General features: G+C 52.5%; 1 protein-coding gene and 2 gene segments (V, D, J or C); all 3 read left to right on the top strand.

The window, feature by feature from the left end:
* Positions 1–819: 819 nt before the first annotated feature.
* On the top strand, positions 820–3029 carry LOC135403052 (uncharacterized). The gene is made up of 2 exons (XM_064636671.1): positions 820–1681; positions 2235–3029. The coding sequence occupies exons 1-2, from the start codon at positions 1291–1293 to the stop codon at positions 2630–2632; spliced, it is 789 nt and encodes a 262-aa protein (XP_064492741.1). The 5' UTR covers positions 820–1290; the 3' UTR covers positions 2633–3029.
* A 1769-nt stretch (positions 3030–4798) lies between these two features.
* Positions 4799–7604, top strand: LOC135402793 (T cell receptor alpha variable 1-2-like). The segment is given in 3 exon segments: positions 4799–4847; positions 5627–5902; positions 7570–7604. Coding segments are annotated over 3 exon segments (360 nt in total).
* A 300-nt stretch (positions 7605–7904) lies between these two features.
* LOC135403056 (immunoglobulin lambda variable 1-47-like) lies at positions 7905–9677 on the top strand. The segment is given in 2 exon segments: positions 7905–8125; positions 8484–9677. Coding segments are annotated over 2 exon segments (594 nt in total).
* The last annotated feature ends 7921 nt before the right edge of the window (positions 9678–17598 follow it).

Here is a 17598-nt window from a genome sequence, read left to right as displayed (position 1 = left end):
GGGAAGCAGTGGCAGAAACAAGGTGTGATGAACTGACCGCAACCCCCATTCCCCACCTCCCTGTGCCACTGGAGGGGAGGAGAGAGAGAATTGGGAATAAAGTTAAGTCCAGGATGGAGAGAGGGGTGGGGAGAAGGTGCTTTTAGCATTTGTTTTGCTTCTCGTTATCCTGCTCTAGTTTTGATTGGTAAACAATTCAATTGATTTTCTTAAGTCAAGTCTGTTTTGCCCATGGAAGTAAACAGTGAGTGATCTCTCCCTGCCCTTAACTCATGAGCTTTTCATGACATTTTCTCTCCCCTGTGCAGTTGTGGAGGGAATGATAGAGCAGCTTCAGTGGGCACCTCTGAAGTGCCTCTTGCCTGTAGTGACCTTTGATGAGATCATTGCCAGGGAGGTCTACTGGGAGAGCTCAGTCAGGCCAGATTCCCCCTCCATGGAAATGCTCTTGGACTGAGGCACTCGTGGAAGTGAGAACAGAGCTCATTGAGTCTCCCCAGATCACACCTCTGTGGAGATGGGAGGGCAGCAGAGGTGGGCACCTAGAGGTTCACCAGACCCTTGACACCCTCTACCCGTACAGCCTCTGCAGGCTGGGAGCTGTCTGTCTAGGAAGCAGATCCATGGAACAGGATGTGGTGTTTTAGGAGACATCTGGCAGAACATGAGAGAGCAGTGCCCTTGCAGCAAGGAAGGTCAACTGCATCTTGAGCTGTGCTAGTTGATAAAGCTGTGAGCAGGTTCAGGGAGGTGACCCTGCCCCTCTGGCTCATTGGAGACCAAATATGGAGTATTTCATCCACCCTGAGGCTCCCCAGTCCAACGAGACTATCAACAGACTGCAGTGAATGTAACAAAGGCCACCAAGTAGATTTGGGCACTGGTCAAACATGACATGCAGGGGCAAGCTGATCAAATCGTGTTACTTGTCTTGGAGAAGAGAAACCTTTCCATTCCCCTCATAGTTTTGCAGGACTTCATCTTATCCCGAGAGTCACAGTTGCTTTCAGATCCGTCTCTCTCAGGTCGCAGTTGGCCACATTACCTTGTCATCCCTGACCTTCCACCTGTCCTAGCCCTGTGCTCCATGAATGCAGACTGCATCTCCATGACTCCAAAGCAGGTGGGAGATGCCATGCCATGTCCGGGCTTTCTCTGGCTGAGCCCGGGGTGCTGAGCCCGGAGGGATGTTCTGCCTCTCGTGCCCCTCGACCATTCTTACAAGCACGTGCCCTGGAGGACAATTCAGGAGTCCCCACGTGCCACTGAAGGTGGGATGTGAGGGAAGAGATGATGGCGGTGAAAGGAGCTCATGGCCCGTCAGTGTTGATCTCCCTGATACCAACCCGCTCCCCTGCCAGCCAGCCCGGCCCCGCCGCCTCCGCAGTGCAGAGCCCCGACCGCCGCCGCGCTGCCGCCGCTCTCGCCTGCCCTCGGCATCCAGCCCGCCCCCGGCGAGAGCCCGAGCGGCGCCGGCGCAGGGCTCAGCCCCGGGGCGGAGCTGGCGGAGGAGGGCAGGGGAGGGAGAGGAAGGCAGAGGAGGGAGAGGAGGCGGAGAGGAGGCGGCCCGTGCGGAGCAGAGAGCCGGGGCTGGCGGGGGCAGCGAGGCGCGGGCGGCGGAGCGGCGGGATGCGGCGCTGGCGGGGCGCGGGGCTGGCGGCGCTGGCCGCGGTGCTGCTCGGTGCGCGGGGCTGGCGGCGGGGGAACGTGGGGGCCGGGGCTGGGGCCATGCAGGTCCCTCGAGGCTGCCGTCCCCTCTGGCTACTTCACGGACTTGTCTCCTCGAATCATCGTGCAGTCCATCCCTCTCTCTGTGCCATCCCATATTGCCTCAGAAATCTCATCACTCCATAGTTTCTCTGACTCACTCTGTTCTCTTCTTTCCATTGTGATTTCCGTATTAATCATGCAGTCAGTCCTTCCCATTTGCTACTTTCTTTCCGTCTTTTCTTTCTTTGTCTCATTTTTTTGCTACAGTGACCTTATCCTTCCACGTTTCGTTCACACATTCTTCTCTCCACCAACGATCGATGAGTTGTGATCTGGGGAGACTCAATGGACTCTGTTCTCACTTCCACGAGTGCCCTCACCGCATGTGTTGACAGCCTCGGGAAACACTGCTTGTCATCATCTCTGTGTGTTCCTGACTGTTTCTGCGGGGTTTGTTCTGAGAAACAGCGGGGAGGGCTGAGCAGAAAACACGTTTTGACGGTTTTTCTCTGTTTTCCTTCCAGCAGTGGCTGTGGGCAGAGCCCAGGTACTGCAGGACCCGTCGACAGAGACCATCGAGGGCACAGGTACCTCCATCAACTGCTCCCTCCCCAAACTTCAGGGTACCGCTTCTGTTCACTGGTACCGTCAGTTCCCAGACCAGGCGGTGCATCACATTGTAACGGGTTTCACTGGAGATAAAGCAGTGCTGGATCCTGTGGGACAGCTGTCGGTGTCGCCAGACCGTCGCTGGAGCACCCTCTGTCTCTCCGGGCCCCGGGTTGGGGACGCGGCGGTGTATTACTGTGCCCTGGCAGACACGGCCAGAGGAGCCGGGGCTGCGGCCGGGCACGAACCGCCGCGGGCGGGGCCGGGGGCACAGCGCCGACCGGGGGCAGCAGGGCTTTGTCACATGCTGTAAATCCCACCTGAGCTCAGACTCCCAGACACCGTCGTCTTTTGGAGCTTTTCATTGTTCCTACAGCGGAGCAAAGTAACGTCCCGATGAAAACAGGGCGTTTCACTCCTGCGTAAAGCACAGGCTTGTGACAGAATGTCTGGGTGCCAAGTGACATACACAGCACAGCACAAATCTGGGCATACTCCAGTCAGCTGCAATGAGTGTCCCTGACTTCTCCTGAGAAATCGTCTCCTGGATACTCTGATCCGCTCCAGGCAGGCACCGAGATTCTCAGATTCGTGAGGATCTTTTGTTTGGGTAGGGGGAGAATTCTGACCTTGCCTGCAGTGTAGAAGGGGGACAGTCAGGGTCTGCAGAGCTTCGAGTGTCACTCATGAGGGATCTGAGCACTACATCTCAGAGGGTGCTGAAGAAGGTGTGAAGGCAGACATTGCAATGGAGCGAGGTACAGAGAGGCCAGACCAAGTGTTAGAGGTGGTGAGAGAGGAGACAAAAGCAGTAAGAAAGGAGAGACTTCCAGCCATGTGGCCCTGCGGTCAGGAAGGATGGTTGCAGGTTTATTCTCTCAGTACGAATGCAGACTTCTCACCTTCCTGCAAATGTGTTATCTCTGCTTTGACGCCTAAGAAGGTAGAACCATGGCAGGAGCCCCTAGGAGGGTAAGCTTGATGCTGCTCTTCCTCTGGACAGAAAGACTGTGAAAGCCTCAGGACGCTCCACTTCCCTAGAAATCTCCTTTTACACCATGAGGAGGTGCAGAATTTTCATGCGAATGTTCTTATTAGAACCATTATCATTTTTTCTATCATTATTCAAATCATCGTAGACGTTCTGTAGAGGAAAAAGCCAATTTAGAGGTAACCCAAAGGAACAGTATGTTTTCTGTGGTGTGCCGGGTGCCTGGGATCGCTCTGGAGTTGATCTAGAGAAGGGGGTGTGTAAGAGATCGTTCCGTCTCTAACTCGCTGCTTTGTTTTTACATTGACCCGTGCAATAAACAATTGGTAATTGGCCGCTCTGCCCAGGCGCGAGAGGTGTTAATGGGGCAATTAAGCGCCTCGCTGCCTGAGGCTGACTACACCCGTTCTCTCACTGGTGGTGGTAACTCTTTTTGCACTTTCCTTTTGTAGCTTTTCCTTTCCCTTGTCTCTACCTCTTCTCCCGTTCCCCCCGGCCCCTATTTTCGCCTATTACTTATTGTTACAAATAAAGCAAATTGTCTGTTTGAGACCTAACGTGTGGAGTTTTTTGCCTTAATCTGGCCTTGGAAGTAATCATCTCAAAGAACCACGTTGCAGCCCCTGACCGGACTGTAACAGGGTGGGAGTAAGGGCGTCCATCTGCCAAGCCCGCAGCCCTTCACCTGCCCTTTCAGATGGGTGGGGCAGGGCTGTCCCAGCCCCACCCCTCGCAGGCAGCACTCTGGTGGGTGCCCCGTGTGCTCCCTGCCTGTGCGCGGGGATCACCTCCTGAGCCCTCCTCCTGTTCCCTGCTCATCCCTCAGCCCTTTCCCTCGGGAATATGCTGTCCTTGCCACCGCTGGGGCTGGGACATCCAGCAGCCCTGCTGGAGCCACGTTCCTCCCTCACACTGTGCATTTTCCCAGCAGAGCAAGGCACAGCCAGAGAGCCTGGGCTGCTGCCCAGCAGGGCCCATCTCCCGTTTCTGGGCAGCTGGGAGAGAGGCGTTTGTCCTGGGCAGATGAAGAAGGACAGGGGAGAAGCCAAAAAGGCGGAGGAGACACGTGCTCCCCGAGGTTACTGTAACCAGCCCAGAGAGCTGAGGACAGCACGGCAAGATGTGAAACCTGAGTGGGGAAGAAGCCCCGGAGCTCCCAAAAGCCCAGCAGTGGGTGTGCAGCAGAGCAGGCGATTGCAGCTGGGGAGGGGAGGACTGCCCTGCGAGCTGACCGGGAACAGCCCCTGCCCGTGAGGGAGGCCCCAGAGCCAGGCAATGCTCAGAATGCCATCGGCTGAGGGAGCCACAGGGGCTGCTGCTGGGGGAGGGAGAAACCCAAAGAGAGCATTTCAGGCACTGGAGGAACAGTTCATTTCTCTGCCCTCCTTCTTCCTTTGCTCCCCCAAGAGTGTTGTTTCTGGCAGCTCTGTGGTCTCGGGGCTGGGAGGTGGTTTCTGTCTCTCTGAGCAAACAGCAGGTTGTCTCAGCATGAACCTCGGCTGTCTCGTCCTCACTGTCTGCCTGGGCCACCTCCTGGGTAAGTCCCGGCTTTTCATCAGTCAGCTTTCTTCTCTTCCCAGGAAACACTCAACAGCTTTATCAGGCCCCTGTGGGGAAAATCCATTGAATAGAGGGAAGATGCTGTGAACTGTCTCCTTATATTTGCCTGTTTGCTTTGTGTTTTCTCCAGAATCCTTTATCTTCTTAGAGGGAAAGGGAGGAAAGAGAAGGGAAACCTCAGAACCTGTCTCTGTCCCTTCTCTCTCCTTCAAACCATCTCCCTCTGCCTCTTTCTTTGGATTCCCCTGCTATCCCCACAGGAGATCTCCTCTTTGCAGTCCCACATCCCTCCTTTTTTAATGCATATTGGCAGACCCTGTCAAATCTGCCCCAGGCACTTTAAAGCTCTCATTTCTCTGACATCAACGGGGTGTCCCATTTTGCCTCCTGGCTGCCACAAGCTTCCAGTTTTCTCCACTTGGCAACACAGCCAGGGCTCCCTCTTTCCAAGCTCAGCATTCTGTGTCCTCAGGGAGTGAGGAGCTGGTTCCAGCACACAAAGTTCAGGCGTGACAGGCTGTTCCCTGCTCCTCTGAGCAGGAGGAGCAAGAACATGGACACAGCGCAGCTCTCCTCAGATTCGTGCTGTGATAAGAGCTCTGAACCACTTTCCAAAATCACTCTCACCTGACTGTCTCCAGGTCTCAGGACTTCCCTGCAGGGCAGGCAGCTTTCTCCACCAGGGTTTAGCATCCAGTTTGCTTTATCTTGCCATAGTATTTCCCTGTGCAGCTGCTGACCTTCACTTTCTTCCAGGCACCATGGGGCAGACCGTTGTCACCCAGGAAGATGGAGAAGTCCTGGTGAAGCAGAAAGGCCTCTTCCAGACCACCTGTACATACCAGACCAATTACTTCAATGGATTGTTGTGGTACCAGCAGAGGAAAGGACAAGCCCCACAGCTGCTCTCGTCTCAGGCAGGGGCCGGCCAGAGGCAGAGCGGCCGTATCAGCACGGAGCTGAACACCACGGGGAAATACAGTGTCCTGCAGGTGGAGGAAGTGGAGGTCTCTGACAGTGCCTTGTACCTCTGTGCTGTGCGAGACACCCTGGTGCAGGGAGCTCCCTGGGCTGTGCAACAAGCCAGGGGAGGGAGGGGATGTGTCTGTGCAAGGCTGAGCTTGGGGAAAGGGACCCTGCGCTGTCCCCTGGCAGCGCTGCTTCCCCTGTACACCCAGAGATCTGCAGGCTGAGCCCCTCTTCCAGGAGAGGAGAGTGTCAGTGGTCGAGGGGAAAGAGAAAGAGGGGAAACAGTTTCCGGATTGCTCATTGTCACTTATGGGTTCTGTGGTTCTTCTTCCCAGCATCTCCAGGGAGTTGTTGGGCAATTCAGGAGGCTGAGACCACTTCTGCAACGATTCCTTGTGCTGCTCTTGGCTTTCTGTTTTTCCCTGCTGCCCGTGGCTTCTCCAGGGTTTCCACTGGGCTGGTCCCTTATAATGCCTGCTCTGGGTTGTGTCCCTCAGAGTTCCGAGTTCAAAGTAGGGTGCAAAACATAAATAAGACGTTATCTACAATGCTCCTTCCTTGAATTGCATGACTCCAATAATTTCTGAAAGTGCTCAGAAGTGCCCAATGAAAATGTCCAGTTGCTGTGTGGCAGAAGAGAAGTGGAGGAGAGAGCAGGAAGTTGGGCTGCCTTTTATACCTGCCCTTCACTGCCACACAAGCAGGGGCAGCCTCTGCAGAGCTAACAATTTCCTCACAAGCTCATCTTGCATGCCAACCACCACACCGAGTGCTATGGGCTGTGCTCTCATGTCCTGCACTGCTGCCTTTACATTCCCATATTTGTGCCATGCCCATTCCCCAGTGAGGGCTAAGCCCTGGGATGAAAGGCCCCAGGATTTTGCAGCAGGAATGCAGTAGTGCAGGCACATGACTCATCTCCAGTGCTGGAAGGATGCAGAGCAGGAGAGTGATGCATCAGCCTGGGTGACTCAGGTGAAGACACTTGAGGTGTCATCCTCAGGAAGAAGTTCTGCCACCCCCAACTGGACACTCATAGGCTGTTGTGCATGGGATGATGTCCCCTTTCCTTGTCTTTCTCTCTTTCCTCAGCTCACCCCGATGCTCACTTGTGGTTGCCTCCCCATGGGTGTGCATTGGGCTGATGGTTTTGATTCTGTCCTGCCTAACGCTGCCCTCAGGAAAGTGCTCTGCACTATTTTTTCTCATCTCCACTTTGTGCAGTCTCTGAATAAACACAGGCTGCCTTGTGCTTGCCTAGCACCTTGTCCTTCCTCTCGATCCTCCAGCTCTGCTGCTTTTGACCTCAGGTGTCCTCAGCAGAGTCCACAGCTGATTGTGTGTTCCTGCCTTGTGTGCTCTTGGAGCAGCCGGGTTTGCACGGACACATGTGGGGGCACAAATCTGTGTGTGATTCCACACTGGAGTGCACGAGCCTGTGTGTGTGAGTGTGTGTGTGTGTGTGTCTTTGTGGGTATGTGTCCGTTTTTGTGTGTCTGTGTGTGTCCGTCCATGTGTGTCCCTCATGGGAAGTTCATTTGCTGCCTGTTCAAGGGATACCGTCCTCTGTTCTGGCCCTGAACTCCACAGAGCAGCAGGTTGCCAGGGTCAGAAGGCGCGTGGGTGCAGCTGAGTGGTGACGGCACCTGCCCCCTACAGCTGTGTCCAGGGAAAAGGCAGAGAAATGCAGGTTCTGCCTCCGGAGCCCTTCTCTTGCTGTCCGTCCACAGCTCTCGCTCCGCTGCTGCTGATTTCGGGCCAATAAGGCAGGTTTCACTGCAGCTTGGATGCTGAGTTGACCTCAGTGTAGGCAACACTGGCAGTGCCTCAGCACGCCTGGCAGCCCCCCGTGCCCCCTCCCCAGCCGTGAGGCTGCTGCTCTCAGCAGCGCTGCAGAGGTGAGGAGGGGCAGGTTTGCCTGGTGGGCAGGGAGAGAGGCTCCTGAATGGCGCCGACCGTGTGCTGCCAGTCCCGGAGTGGATGTGCTTCCGCTGGCGTGTCGGGGGTGTCTGGGCTGCCCCCCAGCTGTGTGCTGTGTCTGGCAATGCCAAAGGGATTTGTGCTGCTGCTTGTGCTGGTGCTGTGCGAGGAGGGGGCTGAGCCCGGCCCGGGGCGGGGCTGGCGGAGGAGGGCAGAGGAGGGAGAATGGGAGGGGATGGGAGGGGAGGCGGCCCGTGCGGAGCAGAGAGCCGGGGCTGGCGGGGGCAGCGAGGCGCGGGCGGCGGAGCGGCGGGATGCGGCGCTGGCGGGGCGCGGGGCTGGCGGCGCTGGCCGCGGTGCTGCTCGGTGCGCGGGGCTGGCGGCGGGGGACCCTGGGGGTCGGGGCTGGGGCTGGGGTGGCCACGCAGGTCTCTGGAAGCTGCCGTCCCCTCTGGCTTCTTCACGGATCTCTCTTCTTTGTCTGACTATCACTGCACCTTCCTTTCCTCTCTGTCTGTCTATCTTTCTTTCTTTTGCCTATTAATCACACATTCATGTCTCCACTAGTGATTGACATTTCTATTACTGCTTATGTTGACATCCTCTGGATACTCTTCTCCTCATCATCTCTGTATGTCCCTGACTGCTTCTGCAGGATTTCTTCTGAGAAACAACTTACAGGCAAAAAAAATTCTGATATTTTTCTTCTTTGTCTCTCTGGCAGTGGCTGCGGGCAGAGCCCAGGTGCAGCAGGAGCCGTTGGCACAAACCCCCGAGGGCACGGAAATCACCATCAACTGCTCACACCCCAGCATAGGGACTGCTGACTATATCCACTGGTACCGTCAGCTCCCGGGCCGCGGCCCCGAATTCCTCGTGAGCATTCACAAAGGCTCCAGAGATCTGCCGGACAAGGCGGGCCAGGTGTCGGTGTCGCCAGACCGTCGCTGGAGCACCCTCTGTCTCTCCGGGCCCCGTGTTGGGGACGCGGCGGTGTATTACTGCGCCGTGGGAGACACGGCCAGAGGAGCCGGGGCTGCGGCCGGGCACGAACCGCCGCGGGCGGGGCCGGGCGGGGCCGGGGGCACAGCGCCGGCCGGGGCCAGCAGGGGCCGCTCCTGCACCTCCAGATTTCTTTCTCAAACCATGTCCCGCCTTCCTGGGCCCCCTTGTTTCGAAGGGCTGCTTTCCAAGGGCCTTTCCGAATCGGTGTCCTCAACAGGCCCAAGTCCAACCTTCAGAAGTCGAGGGCAGAGGTTTGGTTGATGCTCCTCCTTACTTCACCAAGTGTGGAAAACATGGTCGCTGTGCTCTAGACGGCCTTTGATCACCACATCTCTTACCAATCCTCCTCTGTTTGCAAACAGCAGGTCTGGGTGCTGTATAAACTGCCTGATGATCAAAAAAATTAAAATTCCACCGATGGCATTGGTCTTTATGCCAGAGCAGATGCAGGAAATCGGACATAAGACTGTAGTGGCTGCCAAGAGAAAGTTTCACCAGTCACAAGGGATGAGATGTACATGTTACAGCATCGTCTCCCCCAGACTGGCAGCCAGCTCCTCAGCACAAACCCTCTGTGGGGAGCAAGGAAGCAGTGAAGAGCTCTGCACCCACCTGCAGCTCTGCTGGGAAGTGCAATCCCACAATTCTTGTCCTTGCTGATGTGCCCATTTTCCTGTAGGTTCCTGAACTGAGGGGCCCAGAACTGGACCCAATACTTAATGTGTGGCCTCACCAGCGCTGAGTACAGGAAAAGAATCATTTCCCTGATCCTGCTGCCACACTGTTCCGGATCCAGACCAGGATGCCATTGGCCCTCTTGGCCTCCTGGGCACTTTGCTGGCTCCTGTTCAGCTTCCTGTCAATCCACATTCCCAGCTCCCTTCCTGCCTTGCTGCTCTCCAGCCACTCTGTGCCCAGCCTGCAGCGCTGCCGGGGGTTGTTGTGGCGAAAGTGCAGGACCCGGCACTTTCTGAACCTCATCCCCTTGGAATCAGCCCATGGATCCAGCCTGTCCAGGTCCCTCTGCAGAGCCCTCCTGCCTTCCAGCTGATTGACACTCCCCCCCAGCTTGATGTCATCTGCAAATTTGCTAATAGTAAACTCAATCCCCTCATCCAGATCATCAATAAAGATATTAAACAACTGGGCCCAACGCTGATCCCTGGGGACACCACTGGTGACTGGATCCCAAGTAGATGCAGCACCACTCCCCACCACTCTCTGGGCCCAGCCAGTTCCTAACCCAACACAGAGTGCCCCTGTCCAAGCCGTGGCTGCAGCTCTTCCAGGAGTGTGCCATGGGAGATGGTGTCCAAGGCTTTGCTGAAGTCCAGACAGACATATCCACAGCCTTCCCCTCATCCACTAGGTGGATCACCTGAACATAAAAGGAGATCAGGTTGGTCAGACAGGACCTGCCCTTCCTAAACCCGTGCTGGCTGGGTCTGATCTCCTGACTGTCCTGTAGGCACCATGTGATCTCACTCAAGGTGATCTGCTCCATAGTCTTGCCAGACTCTGAGGTCAGTCTGACAGGTCTGGACTTCCTCAGATCCTCCTTCTAGCCATTCTTATGGATAGGTGTCACAGTGACCAACTTCCAGTCCTCTGGAACATCAGGAATGACAATAAATGATGGAGAGTGGCTTTCCTTTCTACAGATCTGCAATCAAAAATTGAGTCCTCTATCGATGGGGAGGCATGAACATAATGCTCACAGGCCATTATGGTCGGCAATATGTCAATTTATTATTTAAATCAGTTAACTTTTATACAGTTTAGTTTGTTTAGGGCACATGCTTATAATAAGATGATTGGATAGCTCAGTCTGTGCACGCGTCTCATGTTCCCAGTTCATTGGACCTGATGTTCTGTCCACGCGATCTGAAATCATCCTTGGCATAGAAACCTCTTTCTAATTAATCTGCTTTTAGGGTTTTACTAAATTTGCAGGTGTTTCATTATCTTCAGTTTCTCAAGGTTTTCTTTCTATAAACATATTATGTTCTCAAACCTTATAATTAGACACACAGCTAACAAGTATAAGCATCACATATTTTCACACAGTCTATAAGTATAAACAATACACGCTTGCCACTTCCATGGCAAGCAAGGCCTACAGAGTGCAGGAAAAAATGTTCACAGAAATCTCTATGTCCGGCAACAGTCCTCCAGCTACAGGCTTTCACAGAGCTTTCAAAATGTTCCTGACAGTGTTACAAAGTCATCCCACACAGTCTGGAGTGCAGGCTCCTCGCTCACAGAAGAAAGGAATGTCCATGTCATGGGCACTTTCAAGTGCTCCCCACAATGGCTCAGTGTTGAGACTGAGTTTTATAGGTCTCACAAGCTTTGGAGTTGGACCCAGGAGACAAGGTGAAAGCTGGACTGGATACACTGATGCAGCCTCAAGGAGGGGCAGGTTCCTACTTGATGAGTGGTTGAGCATCAGATTTGCTAAATTGCCCTGAAGGGTTGGAGGTCTGAGGTGCATGAGAGCTGGTAGGAGGCCTCTGGGAAGAGGCTGAGGGCTCCAGCAGGTCCCCAGGGAACTCTGTGTGGCTCCAGCAGCTTTTAGAACTGTTCAAAGCCCATGGTCAGAGGCTTCCAAAGCACAGAGCGAAGGATCAGTCCTGCTCCCTGTTCCAGCTGGGCTTGATAACTGTGTTTACAGGGAACTACTGGCAGGTGGGCAAACAAGACAGAGCAACAGGCATGGCCAGGTCAGCACACAGATCAGACACAAATTCACACATCATTTACCCCTCTTGTCCCTGTCTCCATCTGTTTCCCCACAGATGCTCCAGCCCGAACTGCCTGGATCCTTCCCTTTCCCTGCTTCTACTGCTTCTTCCAAGCATCCCATGTCTTGTACTATCCCACAATACTTTTTCCACTGCATCCCTTAATGATTCCTGATCCCCTTATAGGCAAAGATACCCAGTAGTTTATAACTGGCTATTATTCTCTCTTATCTTTCTTCTGGGAGGTATCATCTTCAGAAAAATGAGTCAATTTTGATACCTGAAGAGATGGAGAGAAGATGCTTTTAAAGAAGACCTTGTCTTCTCCTGCCAGAGAGAGTCGGTGTGTCTGTCTCTGGGTGGGATGTTAACAGCAGGTGCTATTTGGAGACATTTTAGAAGAGAGAGAAACTCCCTATGAAGTGAGGGAGTCAGGCCCCTGCTCCAGGTACCATCAGGGGCTGCAAAGGTGCCTGTCTCCAGCCCTGGGAGAGTGGGGTACAGGCCTTGGTTTCTGTCTGGGCAATGGATGGCAAGATAAGGCAACACACTTTCTAATAATGGTGTGAAACACGGCTGCATTCTCGCACCAACCCTATTCACAGTCTTTTTCAGCAGGATGCTCCAAAGGGCCACAGCAGATCTCGAGGATCAGGACGGTATCTACATCTGATATCGTACTGATGGAAGCCTTTTCAACCTAAGGCGACAGAAGGCCCACACTAAGACCTTAAACCATCTTGTCTGGGAGCTGCTTTATGCTGATGACGCCGCCCTTGCTGCCCACACAGAAGCAGCTCTGCAGCGTTTAACATCCTGCTTCACAGACGCTGCTGAGCTCTTTGGGCTGGAACTCAGCTTAAAGAAGACAGAAGTTCTCTATCAACCTGCACCTCAGGAAGTCTTCCATCATCCCCATATCACCATTGGCCAATCAGAGCTCAAATCAGTCCAGCAGTTTAATTACCTAGGGAGCCTCATCTCCTCGGACGGTAAGATTGACGGGGAGATAGACAACAGGTTAGCAAAGGCATACAGTGCCTTTGGAAAGCTTCATAAAAGAGTTTGGTGAAATAAACACTTGAAGAAAAGTACCAAGATCAGTGTTTACAGAGCCATAGTGCTGTCTACTCTCTTATATGGATCCGAATCATGGGTCATCTACCGCCACCACCTGCGACTCCTGGAACGCTTCCATCAACGCTGCCTCCGTACAATCCTAAACATCCACTGGTCAGATTATGTGACCAATCCATCCGTTCTAGAACAAGCAGCAGTCACAAGTATTGAGGCCATGTTGCTGAGAACACAGCTGTGCTGGGCAGGGCACGTCTCCAGGATGAAGGACCAAACACCGCCTCCCTAAGATCTTGCTCTATGGTGAACTTGCCACCGGCTGCCGCAAGAGAGGAGCCCCGAAGAGGAGATACAAGGACTCCCTGAAACAACATCTCAACCTTGGCCATATTGATCACCATAACTGGTCTACTCTGGCCTCCATCTGGGAGGTCTGGAGACACACCATCTATAACGCTGCTGATGCCTTTGAGAACGCAGCAGGATCACCCTTGAGGAGAAAAGACGATGCAGAAAGAATCGTGCCTTGCAGAATTTACCACCTAAGGAGTCTTTCTGCTGTGCCTTTTGCAATCGGACATGTCTATCTCGTATTGGCCTTTTTAGCCACCAGCGCGCTTGTGTCAAACGTGGGTAGAGCCCTTCCCAAATCTTCGTTCACAAAGCCCAGCCATGATGATGATGATGATTACTGTCCCAGGCTGCCAGAGGCATCCCTTGTAGAGGTGATATTTTCTTATAAACTCATCTTGAATGCAAAACATCCTAGCTGGTGCCATGAGCTGTGGTTTGGCTTCCTGAATGTCTGGTTTTCATTTCCTGCTTTATTTCAGACAAATTTCCCAGTGAAGACTTTTTTTTTTTTTAATGTGACAGGATGAGAGGCTCAAAACATATCAGCATGGGCAGAGGACTCAGATCACACGGATCACTGGAAGAGTCCAGTAAAGGCAAATTATGTTGATCTGGGTTACTCTTTTTGGCATCCTTGTGGCACTGTTAGCAAGAAGTGGCCAGTTCCTGGTTTTGACTGTATTTGATTTAACACTGTGTGAGGAAAATTCTGCTGACCTGTTTTGTCTGTTCCTGTTCTGCACCAGGGAGGTGGCATGGGGAAAGAAGGTGTGCAGAGTCCCTTCCAGATTTCAGAAACAAAGCTCTGATAGCAAATGTCATAATAAAAGGGCTGTTTTAGCAGTATAAAATAAAAACAGAAATATGGATAGGAATTAAATCTTACATCGTTTTAGATGCTGGGAATCCTGGATTCATACAGCATTATACAGATCAGAAAGAGCTTCTGCTTCCCTCCCACACCGTGATGCCTTATATTTTGTGTAACAAAACAAACAAAGAAAAACCAAATCATACATTTTCTCCTAACATGCCGAAAAGTTATTTCTGCCATGACACCCACCAAGGTGCAGCACAGACTGGCACTGAGCACTCCAGCAAATTCCCCTGCAGCAGTTCCTCATGGGAAGGTAGGGGCTTCCCAAACCTTCAGTGCAAGGCCCAACAGAGCAGACACGTCTTGCCCACGATCACTGACTTCTTCAATACAATGTTTTCTTCAAAGCTCACAATGTACCTCCTCTCTGGGCAGTCTCCAAACAACACCATTAGCCCATCTGGGGCCTTGCCCTTCTCTAGAATGCTCCCCAGGGCTACCTCCAGGGCATCCCCAGTTCAATGCACAGTTTGTTGTGTTTCTGCATGTGTTCTCTTGCCTGCACTTGTCTGCCTGCTGGATTTCTGCAAGTGATTTTGGGTGCAGATTTCTGCATGACTGATGTCAGGGCACATGGTCATGTGTGTGTTTGCGTGTCCCCCATCACAAGGGAATGTGTTCACAGCAGTGCCACCCTCCACTGCTCTGTTTATAAGCTCCACAAAGCAGCCAGGCCCAGAAGGAGACTTGGTGCAGCTGAACAGCAACAGAACAAACCTGGAAGAGATCTGCCCACAGCACAGGCACTGAAATGCAACCTGCTGTATCTTCAGCCTTCTTTGTTCTGCACCTGCAAAACTCAAAGTTTTCCTGCTGATTTCAGGCCCCAAAAAGGATGACTTCATACCAGTTTGGATTCTTAGTTTAATTCAGTATGAGAGTATTTGGAGTGCATTACCATAGCTGAAAGACACCAGCCCAAGACACAGCCATTGTCCCAAGTGCTAGAGAGTACAAAAGGATTGGCTTTGCTTTATGAGTTTCTTCTTTGAGACAAGGAAACATTAATGGCTCATTGTCAGTGTGATGTTCAGCAGGACCCCCCCAGGTAATTTTCTGTAAATCTACTTAACAGCTGGGCAGTTCCCAGCACATACTGGTGCATGGAGTTGCTCCTCCCTGGGTGCAGGGCATTGGCCCTGTGTCCAAAGGGGGGAACATTGTTACCCTCTCACAGGCATTTCACCAAACCAGCTCCTTCCCATTGTAGCTTTCAAAATGCTCACAGTGGTTAGGGTGTCTGTCCCAAACATCTGCACCATCATCTCCTTGCACTGAAATCCCTGGTCATACAGGTCATCAGGGAGCTGTGAGCCCAGGTACCTTCTGGCAACTGCTGGATCCTCCAAGAACAGTGGCTTCTTTGGCCAGGGGATGTTCACCACCTGGGCAGATTTCAGCTGAGGGTCTTTGATTTAAAAAACCAACTTCCTCTTGCAGCCTTGACTGATAAAAAGTACATTACTCCAGAATTAGATGCCCAGCAGTGAAGGCCTCTTTCCATTGTATGCACAGCACCCACCAAAATGAGAAACACGGCTAAGGCTGAGGATTTACTGGGAGGCTGAAGAGAGAGAGGTGCTGCTCAGGAGTAGTTTCCAGTGCCAGGGCTGCTCCTTGACACTTCTCTCCTCACCAGCACCAGGATTTTGTCTCCTGTCCCTGTCTCTGTCCCTGTCCCTGTCTCAGCCCCTTTCCTTTTTACTGTGCCAGCAGTGGCTGCAAAGCCCCAGGCCCTGCCCTTATGCCCTGCAGATTTCCCCTCCCCACCACTCCATCATCCTGCCCTGCCCCAGCCAGCACTTAGCCAATCCACTGGAATCAGGACTCCATCCCCTTATCCTAGGAATTTATCTGTTCACCCATTAAAATACTACTTCCCCCCCTTATCAACTTTCTCCAGGAGTCCTAATGTGTGGAGAAACACTGAAGAGCTGCTTCCAAAATACCAGAGGCTAAACAAAGAGAAACGCAAAACCTTTTGAAAAGAACACCACACCTCTGTTTCCCAGAGCCTCAAACGTTCAGGGGAGCCGTTGTGCTTTCAAAAGCCCACCCATCAACAGGAAGCACACAAAAGCAGACACACTCTGCAGCGAGGGAGAGACGTTACCTCGTTATCAGAGTAAATGTTAACAAAGGAGAAGGAAGCCCAGGGAAAAGTGCAGGAAGCCACTGAGACTGTTCACTCTGCTGTGAAGACAAGCAAAGGCAAAAGGTGAATGGGCCTCATTCTGACCTTCCACACCCCAGAGGCGTGACTGTGTCACACATGCTCTGGCACTCTCTGTAGGATGCAGCCATTTCATTGTGCCTCGTCAGGAGTGACGTGTCCTGCTGAGAGCTTCCCAAGGGATTCTTGAGCTGGGAAAAATGATCTTCACTGTGGCTGTGCCAGTGTCTGTTCTGCTAATTCAGTCAGGTTAGTGCATTCATGTACTTCCTATCGTCTCTCACAATGCTTTTCAGTAGGCTATTCAGAGGTCTCTGCTGACAAGAGGATGAGGTCAGGGAGAAATGTAGAGGGAGGATGGAAGTAGATACCTGAACTTTCCATTTCTTTGGAAAGACAGCAAAGTTGGGGGACAAGGAGTCCTAAACACAAAGCAAGTGAGAGAAGGAAGTAAACTTCTCTGCAGACACGTTTATGCCTGTGTTGCAGGTCTGGTTGGAGGTGACTCCCAGAAGCAATTCTTCTCTGAAGTGTCAGCCACAGTTGGACAGCGAGTGGTTCTGCCTTGCCAGTCCACCACCGAGAACACTTTGAATTTCTTCTGGTACCACCAACTCCAAGGGAAAACTTTGGAATTTCTCCTGCATGCATTTATTTCAGGAGGCAAGTTCCGCAGTGGTCGATTCTCTGTGGTGGTTGTTAATAAAACAGCCCCCTTAGAAATAGCAAGTCTCTCTTTTCAGGACACTGCGATTTATTACTGTGCTCTAGGGCACCACGTTAAGCTAAGCCAAACTTCTACTCACACAAAAACTGCATCAGCAGCAGCACAGGAGGGATGATGCTCAGCATCCTCCAGCCTTGGCTGTGCTTTCATCCCCGAAATGATCCTCTCCTTATATCAGCCTTTCCAAATTCTCCTATCTCAACTCCTGCCTACTTTTTTCAGTTTCCACCTATGCAGAGCAGGGACACAGAAATGTAGAATGATGCGACTTTTTGTAGATGAGCTGAGACACTCGGCTTTTCTCACTTCCTCACACAGAAACCAACAGCCCTCAAGGAAACAATCAACACATCTGGACGTAACATCCAGTTTCAGTGACAATCCTTACCTGCGCTTGATTTCTCCAGGGAGCTGACACTGCAGAATGCAGTACTGCTGGGGTGACAGCATCCTGTCCAAGGCTTTGACCTGGCTGTGGGCAGGGGTCCCAGTGTCTGCTTTGCTCCTGGCCAGCCCTAGCCCTTCACACAGGAATCCAATGGACAGGAGCCCCTCATCTTGCCCCTCTTTGCAGAGCAGCCAAAGAACAGGAAAGCAGCTTTTACATTAATGCCTCAGCACTGGGCAGGGTGTCTTTCTCTGTGCTGCACATGGTTAAATGATGAGATCCTCCCACACCCCAGCCAGCAAAAAGTCAACTTCTTTGGAAAATAATAATGAAGAGGAGAGGTAAAGAAAGCCTAAGAAATACCTAAGCAACTGATAGCATTGCAGCCCATGAGACAAGACTTTATATTAAAAACAGTGCTTTGAGATCATCACATAATGACAATTGCTAAAGATGAAGATGATGATGATGATGATAATGATGATGATGATGAT

This window comes from Pseudopipra pipra, chromosome 26, assembly GCF_036250125.1.
Source record: "Pseudopipra pipra isolate bDixPip1 chromosome 26, bDixPip1.hap1, whole genome shotgun sequence".
NCBI classification, from domain to species: domain Eukaryota; kingdom Metazoa; phylum Chordata; class Aves; order Passeriformes; family Pipridae; genus Pseudopipra; species Pseudopipra pipra.
Note: the sequence above shows the minus strand (reverse complement) of the source record. Positions and strands in the feature narration are given on the sequence as shown.

Bases quoted from the DNA above. Each gene is read 5' to 3' on its own strand.
- LOC135403052 (XM_064636671.1), top strand. From the start codon at position 1,291: ATGATGGCGGTGAAAGGAGCTCATGGCCCGTCAGTGTTGATCTCCCTG. The intron at 1,682-2,234 runs GTGCGCGGGGCT...TTTTCCTTCCAG, and splicing joins GCTGGCCGCGGTGCTGCTCG to CAGTGGCTGTGGGCAGAGCC.